General features: G+C 45.0%; 1 protein-coding gene across 1 annotated transcript; it reads left to right on the top strand.

Annotated features, from left to right (window-relative positions):
- Positions 1 to 1,903: 1,903 nt before the first annotated feature.
- On the top strand, positions 1,904 to 19,208 carry LOC147420142 (protein EFFECTOR OF TRANSCRIPTION 2-like). The gene is made up of 4 exons (XM_086504125.1): positions 1,904 to 2,315; positions 2,700 to 3,128; positions 17,960 to 18,386; positions 18,454 to 19,208. The coding sequence occupies exons 1-4, from the start codon at positions 2,196 to 2,198 to the stop codon at positions 18,996 to 18,998; spliced, it is 1,521 nt and encodes a 506-aa protein (XP_086360251.1). The 5' UTR covers positions 1,904 to 2,195; the 3' UTR covers positions 18,999 to 19,208.
- Positions 19,209 to 19,676: the final 468 nt, after the last annotated feature.

Here is a 19,676-nt window from a genome sequence, read left to right as displayed (position 1 = left end):
CGCACCCTTTGGCTCCATGGCCTCTTCTCTTTGCAAGCAATCGTTCCCACATCCTTCGGCTATGAACCGCCGCACGTAGCCACTCCCGACCCATCATCTCCAATGTCCTACCTTTGTCTTCATGGCAAGAGAGAGTTCATGGCGAGAGAGAGAGAGAGAGAGAGAGAGAGAGAGAGAGAGAGAGAGAGAGAGAGAGAGAGAGAGAGAGATAAGGCAAGCGTCCATGAAGCTTCGACGCACCTTTCATTCTCTTTCCCCTCCTCCATCACGTTCTCCCCTGAGCTCTGATACCAATCTAAGACTATGGGGACTAGCACATGCAAATCACCACCCAACCATACCCTATATAGGCCCTTGGCTATGGTATTTATAGGACCCCCTTTACTGCATGCTTGTCCTGGCCCTTGGCCATGCTATTTATAAGACCCCTTTACTGCATGTATATCCTAGCCCTTGTCTTGTCTGGTCTTACCGTAGGCCTAACAATAGTGGCTCACTTGGGTCTTCCAAGAGCATGCCCACACATGATTAATCAAATGCCTGGTTAGTGAGAATAGCTACTAGCTAAAATGCTACAATAAAAATTTTAATTACATCTCATGGCTCTAATACTAGTTGCTAGGATTAGGGAGGTTTGATAAGTGTAACATGCATAATGATAATTTAGTAATGATCAATTGCACAACAAACAAGTCATAGAAAACTAAAAATGAATTAGATTATTGACCATAGATTCACACTAGAAGCATGACAAGATGAGATACTTAAGTAGAAGTACTTAGTGTAATACAATGTAGCAGTGTGAATGAATTTGACCCTAGGAAGCACTCCTACTCACCCTCAAATTGGCCCTACAAATATGAGAATGACACCCATGAGGTTAGGGAGGAGGTTTAGACTCATGTATTGTATAACTCATTTAGATGCTAGTACATGTCACACACATCACATACAAGTTTTTGTTTTAGGAGTCGTGGACGGATTGTCTCCCCAAAACAAAACAAAAAAAGATGTATATACAAATTAAACGAAAGGGAAAGAGATGACAAAGACTTTAATTGCACCCATACTCCTAGGGCAGACACTTTTGTCACCAGTTTCTTCTAGATTACGTGAGGACTCATTTTACCAAGAGGCGAGGATTATATAGTCTAGTTTTGTCATTAGTCTCCCCTAGACTACGTGAGGACTCATCTCCCCAAGAGGCCAGGATTATATACTCTCTTAGAGCAGAGCCCTTGAGAGATCCACATCGCTGAAAGTTATGGGCATGACAGTGACCAAGTTCCTTAGGTCAGACACTCAGGTATTCTAGGACTTGCTTCGGCCTTCCCTTTGGAGTTCCCTTTGCCAAGGAGCTTATTGCTCACCGCACTAAACTGTGCCCTTGAAACCCGACAGTCTTCCCAAAGGAAATGCCATACTTGCTTGGATGGGTTTCTGCTCACAAAGAAGTCACATGATAAGCTGCCAATTAAGATAGTGACTAAACTGTGGAAGGCACACACCATTTATTGGAGCACATGCCAAAGGCCATATACCCAACATTCTCTTGAGCTTGAAAAAATTATGGATTGAATGCATACCTTTTTTTCTTTTATTGATGAAATCCTTTGTATGTATATACATGCTTTTGATAGTCTTCCTTATCTTTGTTAGCAACTAAACTCATCAAGTACTTTTGGACTTCTTTACATTCGTATGAAACCATTTCTTCTTTGAGTTACCTTTCTGGTCGTCTTTGTGAGACGTGCACTTCAAGGCAACCCATTCCTCCACACAAGAGAAAATGACTTGCTTGAGTTACCTTGTATGTATGTGCATGCTTTATATAGTCTTCCTTATCTTTGTTAGCAACTAAACTCATCAAGTACTTTCGGACTTCTTTACATTGGTATGAAACCATTTCTTCTTTGAGTCACAAAGACGTGCGCTTCAAGGCAACAGATTTCTCCACACAAGAGCAAATGACTTGCTTGAAATCTTCCCACTTACATTCTAGTGTTGGATCATGTGGGAGTGGTCTTTCATAGCATTTGCTCAAACCCTATTCAGTTCTGAGAGAGAGAGAGAGAGAGAGAGAGAGATCTGTCCGGACACATTGTGAATGCAATCCAATTAACTCTCGTTCAAAATAAAATGTCCGCGTATTTTAGAGAGAGAGAGAGAGAGAGAGAGAGAGAGCCACACTGTAGATGGGAGTTATCTCTGCACCAACAGATGGAAGAGATTTGAGAAAGGGTTTCGAATCTCGTCAACGCAGAGAAGACCTCAACCTACCCACGTCTCTTGACAAGCTCTTCTCGGAATGGAAGGCAAGTTTTCATTTCATTTTCTCTGCTATTAAGTGTGGAGTTGCCTTTGTAGGTCCATTCAACAATGAGACCCATCCTCATTCGCCATTCTTCCTGAGCATGAACGAATAGTTTTTGCTGCAATCTGAAAATGTCACATGTAAAATGCACAAAGTATATTTCCACGTCTATGCAGTCCTACAAAGACAGCCAGAATGTACACATCGTCACACCCTCTTATATGCATGCACACGCGCATGCGCGCACACACATGCATGTGACTAGATGCAGATACCTCTATCAAGTCAAAATTGGAGATGTGCTTGCTTAAGTGAGATCTGAGAGAAAATTAAGATGAAGCTTTTGTTTCAAGAGCATACTTTCATGGCGGTATATGTCTTGCAGGTGCTATTGGGACCTGATGACTGGCAAAATTACTATGATGGCCAAGAAGGGGCAGAAAGATACAAACTGCACAACCTTCCGACAAAAAATTGTTTTCATTCCGGAGTGTATGAACTCGCACTTTATCTTGAGAAAAGCACCTCTCGCTCCATCAAGAAGGGTGCCCGTGTTGTGCCTGTCTATGTTGGGCACACTGAGAATGTTCGAGCAAGACTTCAAGATTATGGACGCGATGGGTCTCACTTGGAGTGCCCACATGCCAACAGGAAGTGTCAGCAATGTAAAAATCCTCACATAACTGTGTACCAGACTAATCTTGGATCTTTGGAGAGAATCGTTGTTACTTCCAATCAAGAACTCTGCTCCTCCCCCCGCTTATTGACGAGATCTTTTGATGAAGGATATTCCATTGCATTTCGTTGGACACCTGTAAGTAGTCTCTTTCTTGGATCACATTCAATTTGTATTCGCATACAGCTGGTGGATTTTATGTATTATTGTTGAGGAATCATCGTTGCTTTGATTCTTGGATCCACCATCTGTATTCACATACAGCTGATGGATTTCATGTACTATCATTGAGGAATTCATTGTTGTTTTGGTTCTTGGATCCAAGAACATTCTTGTAAAGGATATGTTTACAAATGTCCTCCACAATGAGCCATTTACAGCATTGTGATGTGATAAAAGTGGATGAAGCGCAAACAATGTCTTGCAGAACTTGGGGACAGCTGTTTTTTGATCAGGTTGACCGTTCACTGACCAGCTGTTGTTTTGGGCAAATTTTGATCCTTTTAGGCCAGTATTGTCAATGGTCCAAGGTCGAAGGCTCAAGGGTGTGGGGATAAAGTTCAAGACTCATGTGCTGCGAAGATGCCATTTGGGCCTTTCAACTTTGGTATCCTAAGCTTTTTCTAGAGACTCTTTCTTTTATTGTACGTCTCATACTGGCTTTGGCTTAGTCCATTTCGTACTGGACTAACATGGGACTATACTAGCATCGAAAGCTCGGACGTGTCAAGCCTGATTGGGCTTCCTGGATATTGTTTTGCTTATGGGAGACCTGGTCTCATGGCAATAAATTATAACTTGCACTCGTAGGATAGTGCATTGAGCACGGAGAGCGGCAGGAGGCTTCGAGGAGTCTTCTGCTGCAGGTACTTACCACCGAGTCAGATCAGAGGCAGAGAGATCCAGAAGAAGAGGCAGGAGATGCAAGAGACAGAGGCAGTCAAAGGTGCCTCAAGTTACTAAGGTTTACAGGCGTAGGGATTCCACTCATACGATTCCAGATCCTTCTCAGGCACACTCTTCTTCAGACGTTTTACCTCCTTCCTCTCATCTCCCCTTTAGATTGTTATACAAGAGATAATATTCCTTTTGCTGTGTTGATTACAGAGTATGAGAAGGGTTTTCCACCTCTTGTATATGATAGTATATGGACCTATGGTCGATTTTCATGTAATGCAAAGGGTCAAAGCCCCACTTTTTTGCAGAAATGAAATGATATATTAACGTCTACAAAAGGCCAAAATGACCTATGAGACCAAACTGATTACAAGGTGAGTCTAGTACCAAGTCTGGGTACAAACAAAGAAAACTACAAACTAGAAACTGAGATAGGAGTGCTACCGACTCCTATGGGTGGCTGGTAAGCTGAGCATTGGTATAATGCCACAAAGGTACAAAATGGGGATAAGTGTCACCATGATACAATATAGCAATAGCATGAAGTCTATCTTGATCGACACTCTGGGTGTCGTGCTAGAATCTTGTGGATCCTCTGCCGCAATCTCCGTCGGTGCTGTGTGGCTCCCCTCCTCAGTCGTGGTCGTCTCAATCTCCCCAACTCTATAGCTCGGTCAATGAGAGTACCACTAGTGAGTGTATGGGTGGGAACCGAACTCTGTGGTGGTGGTGGCCCCTCTGCCTATGTGGTACTTGGACTGAAGAAATTTGAGATGCGTCTCTGGGACTGTCTCTGTCTATGCCCTCTCAATAGAGAGTCTGTGTCTCTGTATCTCAAGTAGAAATAATCCGAGACATCTCTGATCCTGATATCTCATGACTCTATCTAACGAGTCAAAACCATCTCTGAATAAGCAGTGAAAGCGTCCCTGTATGTCATAGTAGATTGTGCAGTGACATATGTAGTGAAGCTCTGTCTCTGGCTCCGCATGGCATAATTGACATATCCTATTGTCTGCTGGTATACCTCTGAATCTACCTGTCTCAATCCCAAGCTGGTGTGAAGATGTGCGTATCTGGCCTATGGCACATCGTAACCCATGAGATAGTTGTGTGTCCATGTAGCCGGGCCGTGTGACAAATCCGTTTGTCATGAGTTGGAGAAGATGTTCTCTATAGAAAGCCCTCTTCGTACCCAACTCCCGTGATGGCTCTATCCATGTCCTCCTAGTATCAAGCTGGATAAGATCCTACCGAATGACTAGTAATCTCCATCCGTGTAAGAGCCAAAGATGGTGCATCAAGAGAGAATACTGGAAAGGGGGCAGCCTGTCCATCCTGAAACCATGCCTCTGAAACCATGAGCTCATCTGTGCATACCAACATGATGTATCTCCTTGTAATGCCAGCTGTCTGGACGACTCAAGAGCAAGCCTAGCATATCTATCCCTGGTGGTGTCCCATAAGCTGTGTATAGATGATACTGATCTGGTAAGTGCTTCAATCTCCATCGGTGGGGCAGCCAGCTCCACTCGTATGATGTCATGTGGAACTGAGGCCTTGGCTCTAATCAGCCTAGAAATCATAGATACCAAGGGCCTCTCCATATTACTCCATCCAGCACTGTCAAAGATGGTCCCCAAACCTGAACCCCATAGTGCATAACTGAAGTGACCAAAGTGTCGAAGAGCCAAAGCTTTGTTCGAGGTTCCTGGAACTGAACCTGCGAACAAATCCTCTCTAAACCGCGTAGGGCTGCATAGGCACGAGTCAATCTAGTGTCTGCTGCTGCTCTCAGTGTGAACCTCCGTCCACTAAAGACCACCCCAAGATATGTGTATGCATCAGTGTACTCCATATTGTCTTGACCATATGTGAATGTAGGTGCTGATCTCTTGACCCACTGTGGCGTGGTATTAAATACCATGATCTTGGTTTTACCAAGGTTGACAGACAATCCACTATCCCCTGCAAAACTATGCAATGCGTCCAAATGTCTCTGCATACCCTCTCGTGAGTCTGATATCAACACGATATCGTCAGCATACAATAAAAGAGGGATCCATGTCCCTGCAAGCTGAGCACCTCTATCTCCTCCTCTGTCAATATAATCAGATACCTCATCAACATACATATCAAATAAAGTAGAGGACAATGGGCATCCCCGTTTCACTCCGATAGTGGAGTGAACTATGTCAAATATCCCCTCTGGGGTGCGTACATGACCCATCACTGAACTGTACAATGCCAGAATCCCCCGTATTAGCTCTGTGGGTACCCCTAATTCCATAATTCGGCACATCAATCTGGCCCTCGGTACTGAGTCAAAAGCTTTGCGGAAGTCCACAAAGCTGCAATATATCCGTCTACCATGTGCTCGACCCTCCTCAATGATAGCTTTGAGTGTAAAGACATGATCCAATGTGGAAAAACCCCTCCTGAAACCAGTCTGTCCAGGTGCCCGTATGCCCATAGTCTTTGCCCAACTGCTCAACCTATGCTCAAGGATGGATGCATACAACCGTGCCAATGTGTGTCCTACTATGATAGTACGGTAATTCCGCGGCACTGTGGGGTCTTCTGTCTTGAAGATCGGTACAATAGTAGACAATCTCCAAGACTCAGGAAAGCCCTCACACATGACACGGTTGAACAAACGTGCAAGCATCTCTGCCAACAAGTCCCAACATGTATAATGTGCTCTGCTACCAAACCCTCATGATCCTGTGCCCGTCTGGTCTTCATCTTGTCAATGGCCTCCTTTACCATCTCAGTGGTAAAGAAGGTGCTCGTAGCCGGACATGGCTGTGGTGGATCCGATAGTGGTGGCTGTCTAGGTGCAATGTTTAATGATGTTGCATATTGCCCCCAAATCTCCGTAGAAGTAATCACTGGTGGGGAGATTGCTCATGGAATAGACGCCAAGCCTCTCTTGAATCTCTACTAAGGAAGAGTTGATATAAACCTTGCTCCATCTGGACCAAGAAAGCTCGCTTCTTCCGTCGTACTAGTCGTTGTGTAGCAATAACGAGACTGTCTATAGGTGATCACTCCCAATGCAAGCTCCCGCTGGATCTGAGCTCTCCTCTGTGACATGTGCCCAGAACTACGTCTCTGACCATGCTGAGTGTGTGGGTATGCCTCTATTGTTGCTCCATGTAATGTCACTGTCAGCATAGACGATGATCTCCTCCACTGTGTATACTGGCTCTGATGTGAATAAAAGTCTATGTATCTCCTCCGCATAGACTGAGTCAGTCTCTGGTGTAAAAGTATAGCGTGGATGTCTACCACCCCGTGAGGCCTGAGATGTATTGTATTCAAAGGAGACTGATGATGTCATAAGTGCATGATCTACTGCTATCCCAACAAGCCTGGGCTCGACTGTAAAATCCTGAATGTGAGAGATAAAGCTCGGATGTGTTAGAACATAATCTACAATATTGGCCCCATGTCTGATTGGAAAACAAGTAAAACCTGTAGATGATGGGAAGGTCGGTAAGCCATTCAGTATGGCTAAACTGTGAGTAGTTGTCATCTCCTTGAGGTATCTCCCATACTCTCTATGCACTCTGTCGAATGAGCATCTCTCAAGTCCCATCTCCTTTGGCTCTAGCTCTCTGAGCATCTCCTCTGAGGTGTCATAGAAAACCGTCTGTGTGTCACAAAATGCTGACGTGTCAAAGCCCTAAAGAAGGGAGCCAACTTGCAGATGCTGGCCGAGGGGCCTAAACCCTAAGAAGAACAAGTAACAGAAGAAGAAGTCCTCCCCAACTTATGGGGACCCCGTCCGATGGGGCCCCAAGTGACATAAAGAAAATAAAGCAGGACCCACACACACACACACACAAGATTGCGTAGCTGTTGATGACGTGGCAGATTTTCGAAAATCACACTGGCAGATGACGTGGCATGCTGTACGGATTTTCGCGTTTTGCACTGACTGTTGACGTGGCAGCTGTACGGAATTCCGGATTTTATGCTGGCAGCTCTTGAGCATTGCTTTTGGACCAGATGCTTTTGAGTTTTGAAGGCTTTTCACTGTAATTGCTTTTTAGGCCAAGGGCCTTTAAATATGAGGTTAGGGCTCATTCTCTGGCATGCTTCTTGGAGAAGGTGCAGAGTCTGGAGTATCGGCTTGTAATGTGTTGATGCAATATAAAGAAATACCGAAAGGGGCGCCAGGGTTTGGGGCCAACACTCTCTGGGGTGGAATTCCGCCACTCCGTGTTGCGTGTCGTCTCTCTCTCTCTCTCTCTCTCTCTCTCTCTCTCTTTCAGTTCAGTTGTTATTGAAGTGCTAAAAGTCTGTTTAGTTTGTTCTTTTCTATTGGCACGTGGTGCCCGTCTTGTGATAGTGGTATCAAAGCATCAGGTGTGAGCTTTTCTGAAAGCATACCGGTCCCACAAAAGAGCAGACAAAGCTTTATTTGAGGTATCTTCGCCCTCCAACCCGGACTTATTAGCCACTTCCACCCTTACTTCATCGCGCATTGGGCGCGCTCTCGCCGTCTTCACCGCTCATGTCTGACAGAGCATAAGCCATAAAGAACCCAAGACTTGGTATTCATGGATTCAGCAGAATATTTGCAGTTTTTGCTCAACGAATTCCATGACATTCTTTCGCGGCATCCTCAGCAGAATCTTTCGATGCTGCAAAGTTTTCAACAATTTTTGAACTACATGTTACCCCCTGTGATGCCCCGGGTGATACCTCCTCCTCTGGCAACAGAAAGTACGAGAGCTTCCAACTGGCAAACTTCTCAGCCGTCTTTTCCGATTGGGAGAGTCTTTAGGAATATGGTGCAGCCATCTGACCTTGATCCAGTGCAACCGCCTTTGCCACCGCCATTGCCTCCACCTCCACCACCACCACCACCACCAGGCTACAATGGTTGGAGCCCATATGGATACCCTTATTATCCATACCCGGGATATGTGCCTAACCAACCCAAAGATTTCAAAGATGGCGGCACGACAGTCAAATTTTTCACTTTTTCTGGGGTGAAAGATCACAAGAAAGCATTGCAGTTCTACAACAATTCGACAACATCTATGCTTTAGAAAACTATACAAAAGAATCCAAGATTTCTCGAGCAGCGGATTTCTTAAAGATAATGCTATGCAATGGTGGAGTTCAATCGCAACACAACCGCATGCTCTAAGGACTTGGCAAGCTTTTAAGACAGTTTTTGCACGTAGTTACATGACTTCTATGTTTGAAGTCCGGATTTTGGCAGAGTGGGGCAACTTGAAAATGCTTGCCACCGAAACCATGGACGAATATAACCAAAGGTTTCTCGACGTGTACCTTCCGGTCTCCTTCTTTAGATCTGTTCCCTTGGAGGCCCAATGCGAGTGATACACCATTGGACTACCATCACCATTGCAGGAATATTGTCTATCCAAGCAAGTCTCTACCATGCAAGAACTTATGGACCATGTCGCGGTCGGCTACAAACTGATGAAGGGAAAGCTAGAGTTTACCACAGAAGAATCGCTGGCCACGAACCACAACTCTCGCCAACAAAGAACAAATTCTCGAGTCTCGTGAAAGTCAACCACAAAGGCCTCGTTTGACGCCCCAACAACGAGACACCTTACTACAAGAAGGCCGATGCTTTGGTTGCTTTCAAACAGGGCATAATCATTCTAATTGTCCCAAACACATTGATAGACCAGAGGAGCTGACGCCCGCACCAACGGTCGACAGAACCCCAGCGACACTTCCTGCCAAGAGAGCTAGACCCGCTATTGGACTAGTTCGTGATATTTATGGCATACGCCTTGAGAGTACAAATGAATTGTGTCGAGCATATGGCAAAGTCAATGGCTTCAAAGTCCTTATTTTCTTTGACCCCGGAGCTACAAAGAACTTCATTCATCCAGAATTTTTAAAGCAGATGCACTTTGATTATGATGCAAAGGGTGGAGAAATTGAAGTTGAGCTAGCCACGGGCCAAACTCAGAAAGTGGTACTGCTCATTGGTGCACTTCTAGTGACTATAAAAAATTATCATGGAAAAGCCGATTTCCACATTATGAAGTTGGACAATTGCGATGTTCTCTTGAGCATGCCCTGGCACGACAAGAATGATACAACTCTCCAGGTCCGGAACTGAACCATCATCGTGATGCAGAAGGGCAAGCCCGTTGTCCTCAAAGTTCGGTTGTCCGAACAAAACCCTGAATGACCTCTCTAGTTGTTTTCTAGTTAGATACTTTTGAACATTGTTTGAGAAAGTGTTGTTTGAAATTTGTTTGAAATGGATGCTATCTGTTTTAAACTTGTCTTGGTATCGATTTGACTCTGGTTTTAATACTGGTTTCAATGATTGGTGATTTTACTCCCGGGTGGAGACGTGAGAAATATTGTTTCGGTATTGTTTGAACCTCGAAACGACGCAGGCCGATGCTTGGGGAGTGTTTGGTTGTATGCTTGTAAAATAATTGTTGTTGTGACTCCCGGCCCGGACCTGGATGGTTATGCGGGAGGAGTATTAAGAAGTCTGAGCAGTGGTTACTCTTAGCACCTCCAAACGACGTAGGCTACGGTTTGGGGGACGTTTGGTTGTAAAAGGCCTCTATATCTCCTGGCCCGGACCTTTTTAGGTTATGCGGGAGGAGTGATGAGGGAGTCGTTGAATATCTCCCGGCCCGGACCTTGTTAGGTTATGCGGGAGGAGTGTTCATCGGCGACTTTATGTTTCTATGTCTTGTAACATGCATATGTGAGCATTTGTGTTGCATTGTGATGTGCCAACTACTGAATATTCCTAATTGGATGAGATTGCCTGGGTATGTAATTTTAGTGCATCAAGACACCCATGGAAGATCAGTGCGGTCTGGGTGTGATGGCTAATTTTACTACGCCGGAATATCAAGAGTTCCGATCTGGACGAAAGGAGAAGCTAACTCCTTGATCGAAAGAGCCAAAAGGAGAAGCTAACTCCTTAACAAAAAGAGCAAACTGATTGTCCCTCGGAAACTTTTTTTGAGCTAACTTGAGTTGTTTTGCAGATATGCTGTAATCGCGGACCATTACTCTCTTTCAAGAAGGGGAGATGTCACAAACTGCTGACGTGTCAAAGCCCTAAAGAAGGGAGCCAACTTGCAGATGCTGGCCGAGGGGCCTAAACCCTAAGAAGAACAAGTAACAGAAGAAGAAGTCCTCCCAACTTATGGGGACCCTGTCCGATGGGGCCCCAAGTGACATGAAGGAAATAAAGCAAGACCCACACACACACACACAAGATTGCGTAGCTGTTGATGATGTGGCAGATTTCCGAAAATCACGCTAGCAGATGACGTGGCATGCTGTATGGATTTCCGCATTTTGCGTTGATTGTTGACGTGGCAGCTGTACGGAATTCCGGATTTTATGCTGATAGCTTTTGAGCATTGCTTTTGGACCAGATGCTTTTGAGTTTTGAAGGCTTTCCACTGTGATTGCTTTTTAGGCCAAGGGCCTTTAAATATGAGGTTAGGGCTCATTCTCTGGCATGCTTCCTGGAGAAGGTGCAGAGTCTGGAGTACCGGCTTGTATTGTGTTGATGCAATATAAAGAAATACCGAAAGGGGCACCAGGGTTTGGGGCCAATACTCTCTGGGGTGGAATTCCGCCACTCTGTGTCGCGTGTCGTCTCTCTTTCTTTTAGTTCAGTTGTTATTGAAGTGCTAAAAGTCTGTTCAGTTTGTTCTTTTCTATTGACACGTGGTGCCCGTCTTGTGACATTGTGAAATGCCTGTACGGGCATTGAAATCCCCCAATAGTATGATGTCTCCATCCTTGGAGAACTCCCAAATATCATCATCAAGTACAGAGTAAGGAGACTGTTCTCTGGGTGAAGCATATATTGAAGTGCTGGGAGGAAAATAGCATATGGCGATGTACAAGAAACGTCCAGTCTCTGCCCTCAGCCTCACCCACATGTATCTGGCTTGATCATCTCTCCGAACTATGTGCAGTAGTGGCTGGAGCTCCTCTCTGAAAAGAACTGCTACACCTCCTGATCCACTAGCCCCATGCTCAGATTTGGTGCATGTTCGGCAAGCTGTCTCCCATCTGTATCCTGATATATGCGGCATCAATTGTCTTGGAGCCTGATGAGTCTCTAAGTAGAAAACAATGTCACTGTCTCTGAAGTTGTCCTCAAAGGCCCCCACATCAAGTCTATATGAACCATTATAGTTCCAAACCGTTATCCTGAGAGTGGTCCCATAGATCTCGCATCGTCATGTAGAGCGGTGCTCTGTAATAACTACTCGCCCATCTCTGTAAAAGGCTAACTTTCCCTTCTCCCTTGTTGCTCTAATCTCCGGCGTGACCTCTCTCATATGTGCAAGCTGTGAGAGGGTAAGGTCATCTTCTAAAAAGATACCTGTTTTCTTGAGGGTTGGCCTCTTCTTTAAAAAGTCGCCCGTTCTTTTGAACTCTCCCCATGTCACTTTCACATTTAACCCTATGTGTACGTGGACAAGCTACTTCAAGACATGGGTTCAATTCAGTCAGTCAAGTATAGAATAGGAAGTGATCTGGCACTTTTGTGAGTCTGTTCGCAGACCGTGCATGTCCAGACACTTAGATTAGATGCATATCCTCTGGTTGCACACAACATAATCATCAGATTTCCATCAGAACCCATCAGTAGTAAAAAAGCATTTTTACAATGCATAGACCTATTTTTCCTATTTTTGACATTTTTCCCTTATTATTTTTAAGTTACTTTTGTTGGGAACTAGGTAGGGCAATTTTGCTAAGCAAGTATATCAAGAAACCTAGCGCTAGCACTTATGGGCAGAAGAGGCAGCAGGAACAGTTTGTTCATCAAGCAACTTCTCAGCAAGACTCCCCTCCTCGCGACAACTCTAGCGTTTTCACTCACCAGAAGGCCTAGCGTTTTTGCATCAGATCAGCCAACGTTTTTGTACTTGCAGATTCTCGGCGACAGTACAACCTCAGATCAGCCCTAGAGTTAGTAGATTCCCTCGCAGATTGCAGATCAGCCCTAGCGTTAGCAGACTCCACAGCGACAATAGAATTCAGCCCTAGCATTTTTGGAGCCACAGGACATTCAGCGTTTTGCAATTCCATCGCGACAGATTCAACCCTAGACTCAACGTTTTCAATTTTCAGCAGTCACACATTGTAGAAGAAGTTCCGAACCTCGCAGATCTCACCTTCCCGCAGCAGTTCCTCGCCGCACGGTGGGATCCATCGAAGTTTACAGTTTCAGCCCGCAGATTTCAGCATCTGCATTTTCAGCGCGTCGTCGTCGCCATCGACATCGTCACCGACATAGAGTCAGAATTCAATAGATAAAGATTTGCAGATTTCAGCCCTTAGCATTCTCAGATTTCAGCCCGTCTCGTCGTCGTCCTCATTGTCGGCAAGTCCAAGCATTGTAGAGATTTGTGCAATCAATATTAGACCGCTCTCGCCATAGAGAGTGGGGCCTTCGGAGGAGGGTTTGCCAACATTCTGGTGTCGTATTCTTCTCTCTCTATCTCTCAGTCTTAGCACCTTCATTCACAGTGTTCATCCACTTTGTTTGTGTCCATTGCATTCTCTCACTAAAGGAACGGAAGGCTCTCCCTTTCGTAAGTAAAAGGAACCCTTGAGCACAGTTCGAAACACTCATCTTGAGCAAAGTTCAACATTCACTTCCGCTGCACCTTACATTGGTATCAGAGCTTTGGCAGTGTTCTGTATCACTCAAGGAAAGAACCACAAGAACCACATATTTCTTTTTTGCTTGTTGCGGTCGCACGTAACCCAAGTCCTCTTGGGCGTGTCGATTCCTAATCGTGTTTTTGAAGAGTGACAGGAATCCCAAGAAAGAAGGGCTTGTCCAGCCTCCCCTTGTGCCTCTTTTCACTCATTGAGAGCGGACCGTGCACTTAGCGGCCGGCCAATCGACGTTAGGTGGGAAAAAGCAACCTTGGTGTGAGCGGAAGGCCGCTCAGGGGTGCCCCCGCGGGAAAGAGAAGAACTCGGGTGAAGAGAAGATCCTTCTCTAACACAGACTGCAAGCGAAAGAAGAACCACAAGAACCTCAAGAACCCAAGGCCCACAAGAACCCAAGTTCCTCGTGAACTTAAGACCCAAGACTTCAGTGGATGGTCATCACCCGAAGCAGAATGGATACTTTGCATGAAGGTGATGAGCATGGAGTTGGCGCAGAAGAATTTTCCCCACCAGGAGGTTTTTCTGACCCTCCATCTTCCCCATCTACGTCAAGGATTGCATTAACTCCTATGGAGGAGTTGGAGCAGATGTTTATCGATAGCAAGTTAGAATGCGAAGCAAGGAAGTTAGAACGCGAAGCAAGAACAACAGAAAGAGAAGCAGAAATTGATCGTAAGTACGAAGAAAGAATGGCAGCTATAGCGCGTGAGCGCGAGCAAGCACGCTTGGAAGCCAAAGTAAGACAAGCCGAATTTGATCGCAAGCGCGAAGAAAGAGAAGCAGAATTTGATCGCGAGAACAAAGCAAGAAAAGCAATGAACAACCGACACATGAAAGAGATGTTGCGATTCTTTTCTCAAGTGCAGGCACAGATGCAAGAGTTTCGGGAAAAGGAGACTCCTTCCGTTTCTTCTTCTCCCAAGCATGACACACACGATTTGTATGATTATGATAAGCATGATGATTTGAATGACATGATAAGCATGATGAATTGCCTGATAATGACAAGAATGATGATTTGCATAAAGATGATGTGATTGTTCACAAGGATGATGTGTTAGTAGATACTTTTTCTAGTGAAGCTAACCTCGTTACAGATTCGATCAATCACGAAGAACCGTTCTTGGCTTTCGAGTCGAGGTCCACAGAACCTCCACAGGAAAATTCAATCAAACACGAAGAACCGATCTTGGCTCTCGAGCCTAGGTCCAAAGAGCCCCCACAGGAAGTACTATGTGTTCGCATGATTAGTCAGCACGCATTGTTCGAGTGTTTCATTCGTGATGCTTTGTTGTATTTTAGTCACCGTCTTTATGTGATCCCTTTTCATAGGCATGACATATTGTACGTTGAACACGATTCACTCACGAATGAGCACGGATGTATGTGGATTACTCATGAAAAGCTGAAATGTTTGCACGTAAGGAACTCACATTCCATGTCTCTTCCTTGGCATGCCACAGTATCTGAAAGAGCACAAGAAAGATTGAGCATCAGGCATAGGCATTTTCATTGTGAGTTGATTGATTTAGATCAGAAAGTCAAGATTTGACCTCATTGTTTGTGTGTGTCTGATGAACGGTTTGGCACTCCGTCTATATGTTCATCTACATTGCATGCACAGTCTTTAAAGAAGATTAGAATTTTTCCAGTCACTTTACATGGAATGGGTATGTTCATGTTTTTGTGTTGGAAGTGGTTTCAGGAATTCTCAGCCTCGGAGATTCTTGAAGAAGGTAAACGCATGACTCTTGACGAAGTTGAAGCATTGAAGGAGCCACAAAAGACTGTGTCGCTTTCGGCGCAGCCCAAAGAAGCAAGCCTTGCAGACCTTTATGAAGTTCAAGTATCGCATGACCCACACATCAGAGTGGGCCGGCGAAGAGTCTTTTCCAAGATGCCAGACGCTGCTGGCGATCTCCCTTGACGCCATACAATTCGGTATCAGTACCTCACTTTGAAAAGGAGGGGATGTCACGTGCACATCTAACCCTATGTGTACGTGGACAAGCTACCTTAAGACATGGGTTCAGTTCAATCAGTCAAGTCTAGAATAGGAAGTGATCTCGCACTTTTGTGAGTCTGTTCGCAGACCATGCATGTCTAGACGCTTAGATTAGATGCATATCCTGTGGTTGCACACAGCATGATCATCAGATTTCCATCAGAACCCATCAGTAGTAAAAAAGCATTTTTACAGTGCATAGACCTATTTTTCCTATTTTTGACATTTTTCACTTATTAATTTTAAGTGACTTTTGTTGGAAACTAGGTAGGGCAATTCTGCTAAGCAAGTATATCAAGAAACCTAGCGCTAGAACTTATGGGCAGAAGAGGCAGCAAGAACAATTTGTTCATCATGCAACTTCTCAGCAAGACTCCCTCCCCACTCCCCCCCCCCCCCCCCCCCGACAACTCTAGCGTTTTCACTCACCAGAAGGCCTAGCGTTTTTGCATCAGATCAGCCAGCGTTTTTGCACTTGCAGATTCTCTGCGACAATACAACCTCATATCAGCCCTAGCGTTAGCAGATTCCCCCGCAGATAGCATATCAGCCCTAGCGTTAGCAGACTCCATAGCGACATCAGAATTCAGCCCTAGCGTTTTTGGAGCAGCAGGACATTTAGCGTTTTGCAATTCCATCGCGACAGATTCAGCCCTAAACTCAACGTTTTCAGTTTTCAGTTTTCAGCAGTCACATATCGCAGAAGAAGTTTCGAACCTCGCAGATCTTACCTTCCCGCAGCAGTTCCTCGCCGCACGGTGGGATCCATCAAAGTTTACAATTTCAGCCTGGAAAATGCAGATTTCAGCATCTGCGTTTTCAGCGCGTCGTCGCCATCGACATTGTAACCGACATAGAGTCAGAATTCAGCAGATAAAGATTTGCAGATTTCAGTCCTTAGCATTCTTAGATTTCAGCCCGTCTCGTCGTCGTCCTCATCGTCGGCAAGTCCAAGCATTGTAGAGATTTGTGCAATCAATAGTAGATCGCTTTCGCCATAGAGAGTGGGGCCTTCGGAGGAGGGTTTGACAACATTCTGGTGTCATATTCTTCTCTCTCTATCTCTCAGTCTCAACACCTTCATTCACAGTGTTCATCCACTTTGTTTGTGTCCATTGCATTCTCTCACGAAAGGAACGGAAGGCTCTCCCTTCCGTAAGTGAAAGGAATCCTTGAGCACAGTTCGGAGCACTCATCTTGAGCAAAGTTCAACATTCACTTCCACTGCACCTTACACCCCATTATCTTCATTCTTCTTGCCCACTCTCCAAGCTTGTGTGTGTGAGGGCTTCTCCACCCCCATCATTGACATGAGGCTCTTCACCTCTTGGTCTACCTTATTTGAATCTTTTAGGTCGGTCACTCTCACGTGTAGAGCGCGTACCCTTCTTCGTTGTTCCTCTTCAAGTGTCTTGTTGATGATGTCGGGTGTAGCCGGAATGTCCTTGCCCTTCCCCTTCTTGACAACTTCAATCCACTTTTCAGCCTCTTCCACCTTCTTTTGTGTTTTGGAGAGAACCTCCACCCATGAGGTCTTCTTTTCTCCTTTCTCCTTTATCTCTTTGACTTGCGCTCGTGTAATATTCAGCTCATCTATCATTGATGGCTGAATTTCTTTATCTTTAAGGCGTCCTCTCTCTTTAGTTTCGGCAAGTTCCTTCCGAAGGGCTGAGATGTTACCTTTTAGAGCTTGAATTTCAGCCCGGAACTCTTTGCGCTCTAGTTCCCTCGCCTTTTCCTCCCTCTTTCCATTCAAGAAGTGAACTCTTCTCTTTCTTCCACTCTTCCATGTGCACTTTGCATTCTTTCAACTATCTTTCAATGGCTGTCATCCTCTTGCTTGTGACCATGAAGTGCGCCGCTATGTTTCTTGCTTGTTTGTTTCACTTCCTTGTGTCCTTCACTTCAGCTGAATCACGGCTGGTATCTTCTGTGAGTGTCTCTCTATATGTATTTCTCTATGCACTTTCTCTTGCTCTGTGTGCACTGCACTGTAGCTATCAGCAGCACGCACGTAGGCAGTGGGCAGCAGTACAGCAGGGGCCAATTGCAGCAGCAGCAGGTCGTGGGATTGCAGCAGCAGCGGGTGGGGAAAGGCAGCAGGTACGCGGGGTGGAGCAGCAGCAGGTACGCGGGAGGGAGCTGCAGTTGGTCGCGAACCTACAGCAGCAGCAACAGGTACGCGGGGTGGTGCAGCAACAGGTACACGAGAGAGAGAGAGAGAGAGAGAGAGAGAGAGAGAGAGAGAGAGAGAGAGAGATTCTTTTCTTCTTCACAGCTTGGAGAAGATATAGCTGGGTATGTTTCTCCTTGAGAGAGAGAGAGAGAGAGAGAGAGAGAGAGAGAAGAGAGAGAGTTAATTTTTTTAACCTATTTCCAGACAAAAAGTAAATTTGATGCTGCAGCTTTGGAGGCATGCTTACTGCAGAGCTATGACTATGCTTGGAATAAAGGGAACAATGGAAATCGAAGACCTGGGGATGCATTTGAAAAACTGCAATACGTCAGCAAAGCAAGGAGCTGGTATAATCTGTTCAAATGGATCAACAAACTGCAGAAGTTGCGTGAACAACTGGATAATCAAGCAACAAGCGTTTCATCTCCTGATAAAAACACTGTACAAATGTTCAAAGTACTGCCAATATGTTTGAAAAAGAAAGGAACAATGGAGAAGAACTTGCCTTCTTCTGAGCTAATCTGTAGTGAGAAGTACGATGGTTGCGCACATAGTAAGAACGTTGTGTGTGGGATCATGGATGGCAGTGGTAACATCTGCAGAAGTATACCCCCACCAGGGAGGAAACGATGTGAGGCGCATAAAGGAATGAGGCGACGTCTTAGACCAACTAAGGAAGCCTAGTGTAAATGGGGTAGATGGCAGGGGTATTGCTAACGAATTTTCTTCGATAAGGAATGCTTCTTCGATAAGGAAGCATTCTGCAGTGGGTCACGCCTGTAATGATAGTGGTGCGAAGAAGCTTACATGTGAATTTGATGAAGGTAGCTTGTCGTTGGTTTGTGGATACCCTTTGAAGAATGGGTTGAAATGCATGGTATTGCCAGAGGAAGGGAGGAAGCGGTGCACATCTCACAAGGGAAGCGCGTCAGAATGCCATATGTTGATGGTGTATAATGGAAGGATCTTGTGCCTTCGAATGATGACTTGGTTCTTTGTATCAGAAGCTCAGGCAAATGCCCTGTTTCTGCACATGTTGTTGCCAAGGCAGCGATTCGGCAGCTCTTGTGGTGAGGGTGCTCACTTTGAGAGAGTTCACTTTGTCAGCTTAAGCTTCAGCTTTTTCCCTGACCTGCTAATCCATGAAAGAAGAGGTAGGAGTCGAAGGTTGTGGATTTATGATACCATGCAATGTATTGGATTGACAACAAAAGGCAATGAGGCTGTGGCATGTAATGTGTGAAGTTGTATCAAAGCGTTTTTTATTAAAGGATAGTCTGCCTCTCTGGTGGCCTAAGAGACCACACACATGGCCTTGGAATTGGATCACAGGATATTTGAACTCATTTCTTTGGGGATATTTGGAGTTGTAATTGCTCCAAGCTGATCTCCATTTTTTCAATTGAATGCCTATGGCAATCTTCTGGGCTTAAGTAAAGCTCTTGAGAAACCATCTGAGAATGAGTATCCAACCAACAATGCAATGTGTTGTTTTTAATAGCTCATTTCTTTTATGATCTTTGTAGTTGAAATTGTGCCAAGCTGATCTCCACTTTACGTTCGAATGCCGGCGGCAATGTATTGGGCTTTATTTTATGTTGTTAGGAACAATCTGACAATAAGTATCTGAAACTTCACTGCTTGTTTGCATTCAAAGGCCTTCAACTCACAATAGCAGTGTATCCATCATAAACTTTAAGTTTGGTGATGTTTTGAGTGAAACGCGATTCTTAAAGGTTTGTTAAGATTCAGGTTGGCCTCTCTCATAACCTGAGGGGATAATTAGGAACCTAGCTTTTCTTATAATAACGCACCAGGAAAAGTGCTACCTTATGTTATATAGTCCCTCAATTTTTCACATCTATGTTGCATTTTGAACATTTTTGATCTATGTAGAAGATTCCCAGATGCCTCCCATATT

This window comes from Adiantum capillus-veneris, chromosome 28 (genome assembly GCF_014529385.1).
Source record: "Adiantum capillus-veneris isolate H3 chromosome 28, ASM1452938v2, whole genome shotgun sequence".
Taxonomy (NCBI): domain Eukaryota; kingdom Viridiplantae; phylum Streptophyta; class Polypodiopsida; order Polypodiales; family Pteridaceae; genus Adiantum; species Adiantum capillus-veneris.
This window is presented reverse-complemented; position numbering and strand designations above follow the sequence as displayed.

Coding starts and splice junctions, on each gene's coding strand:
- LOC147420142 (XM_086504125.1), top strand. CDS start 2,196: ATGGGAGTTATCTCTGCACCAACAGATGGAAGAGATTTGAGAAAGGGT. Junction 2,316..2,699: donor AGCTCTTCTCGGAATGGAAG/GCAAGTTTTCAT, acceptor TATGTCTTGCAG/GTGCTATTGGGACCTGATGA. Junction 18,387..18,453: donor CCCACCAGGGAGGAAACGAT/GTGAGGCGCATA, acceptor TAAATGGGGTAG/ATGGCAGGGGTATTGCTAAC.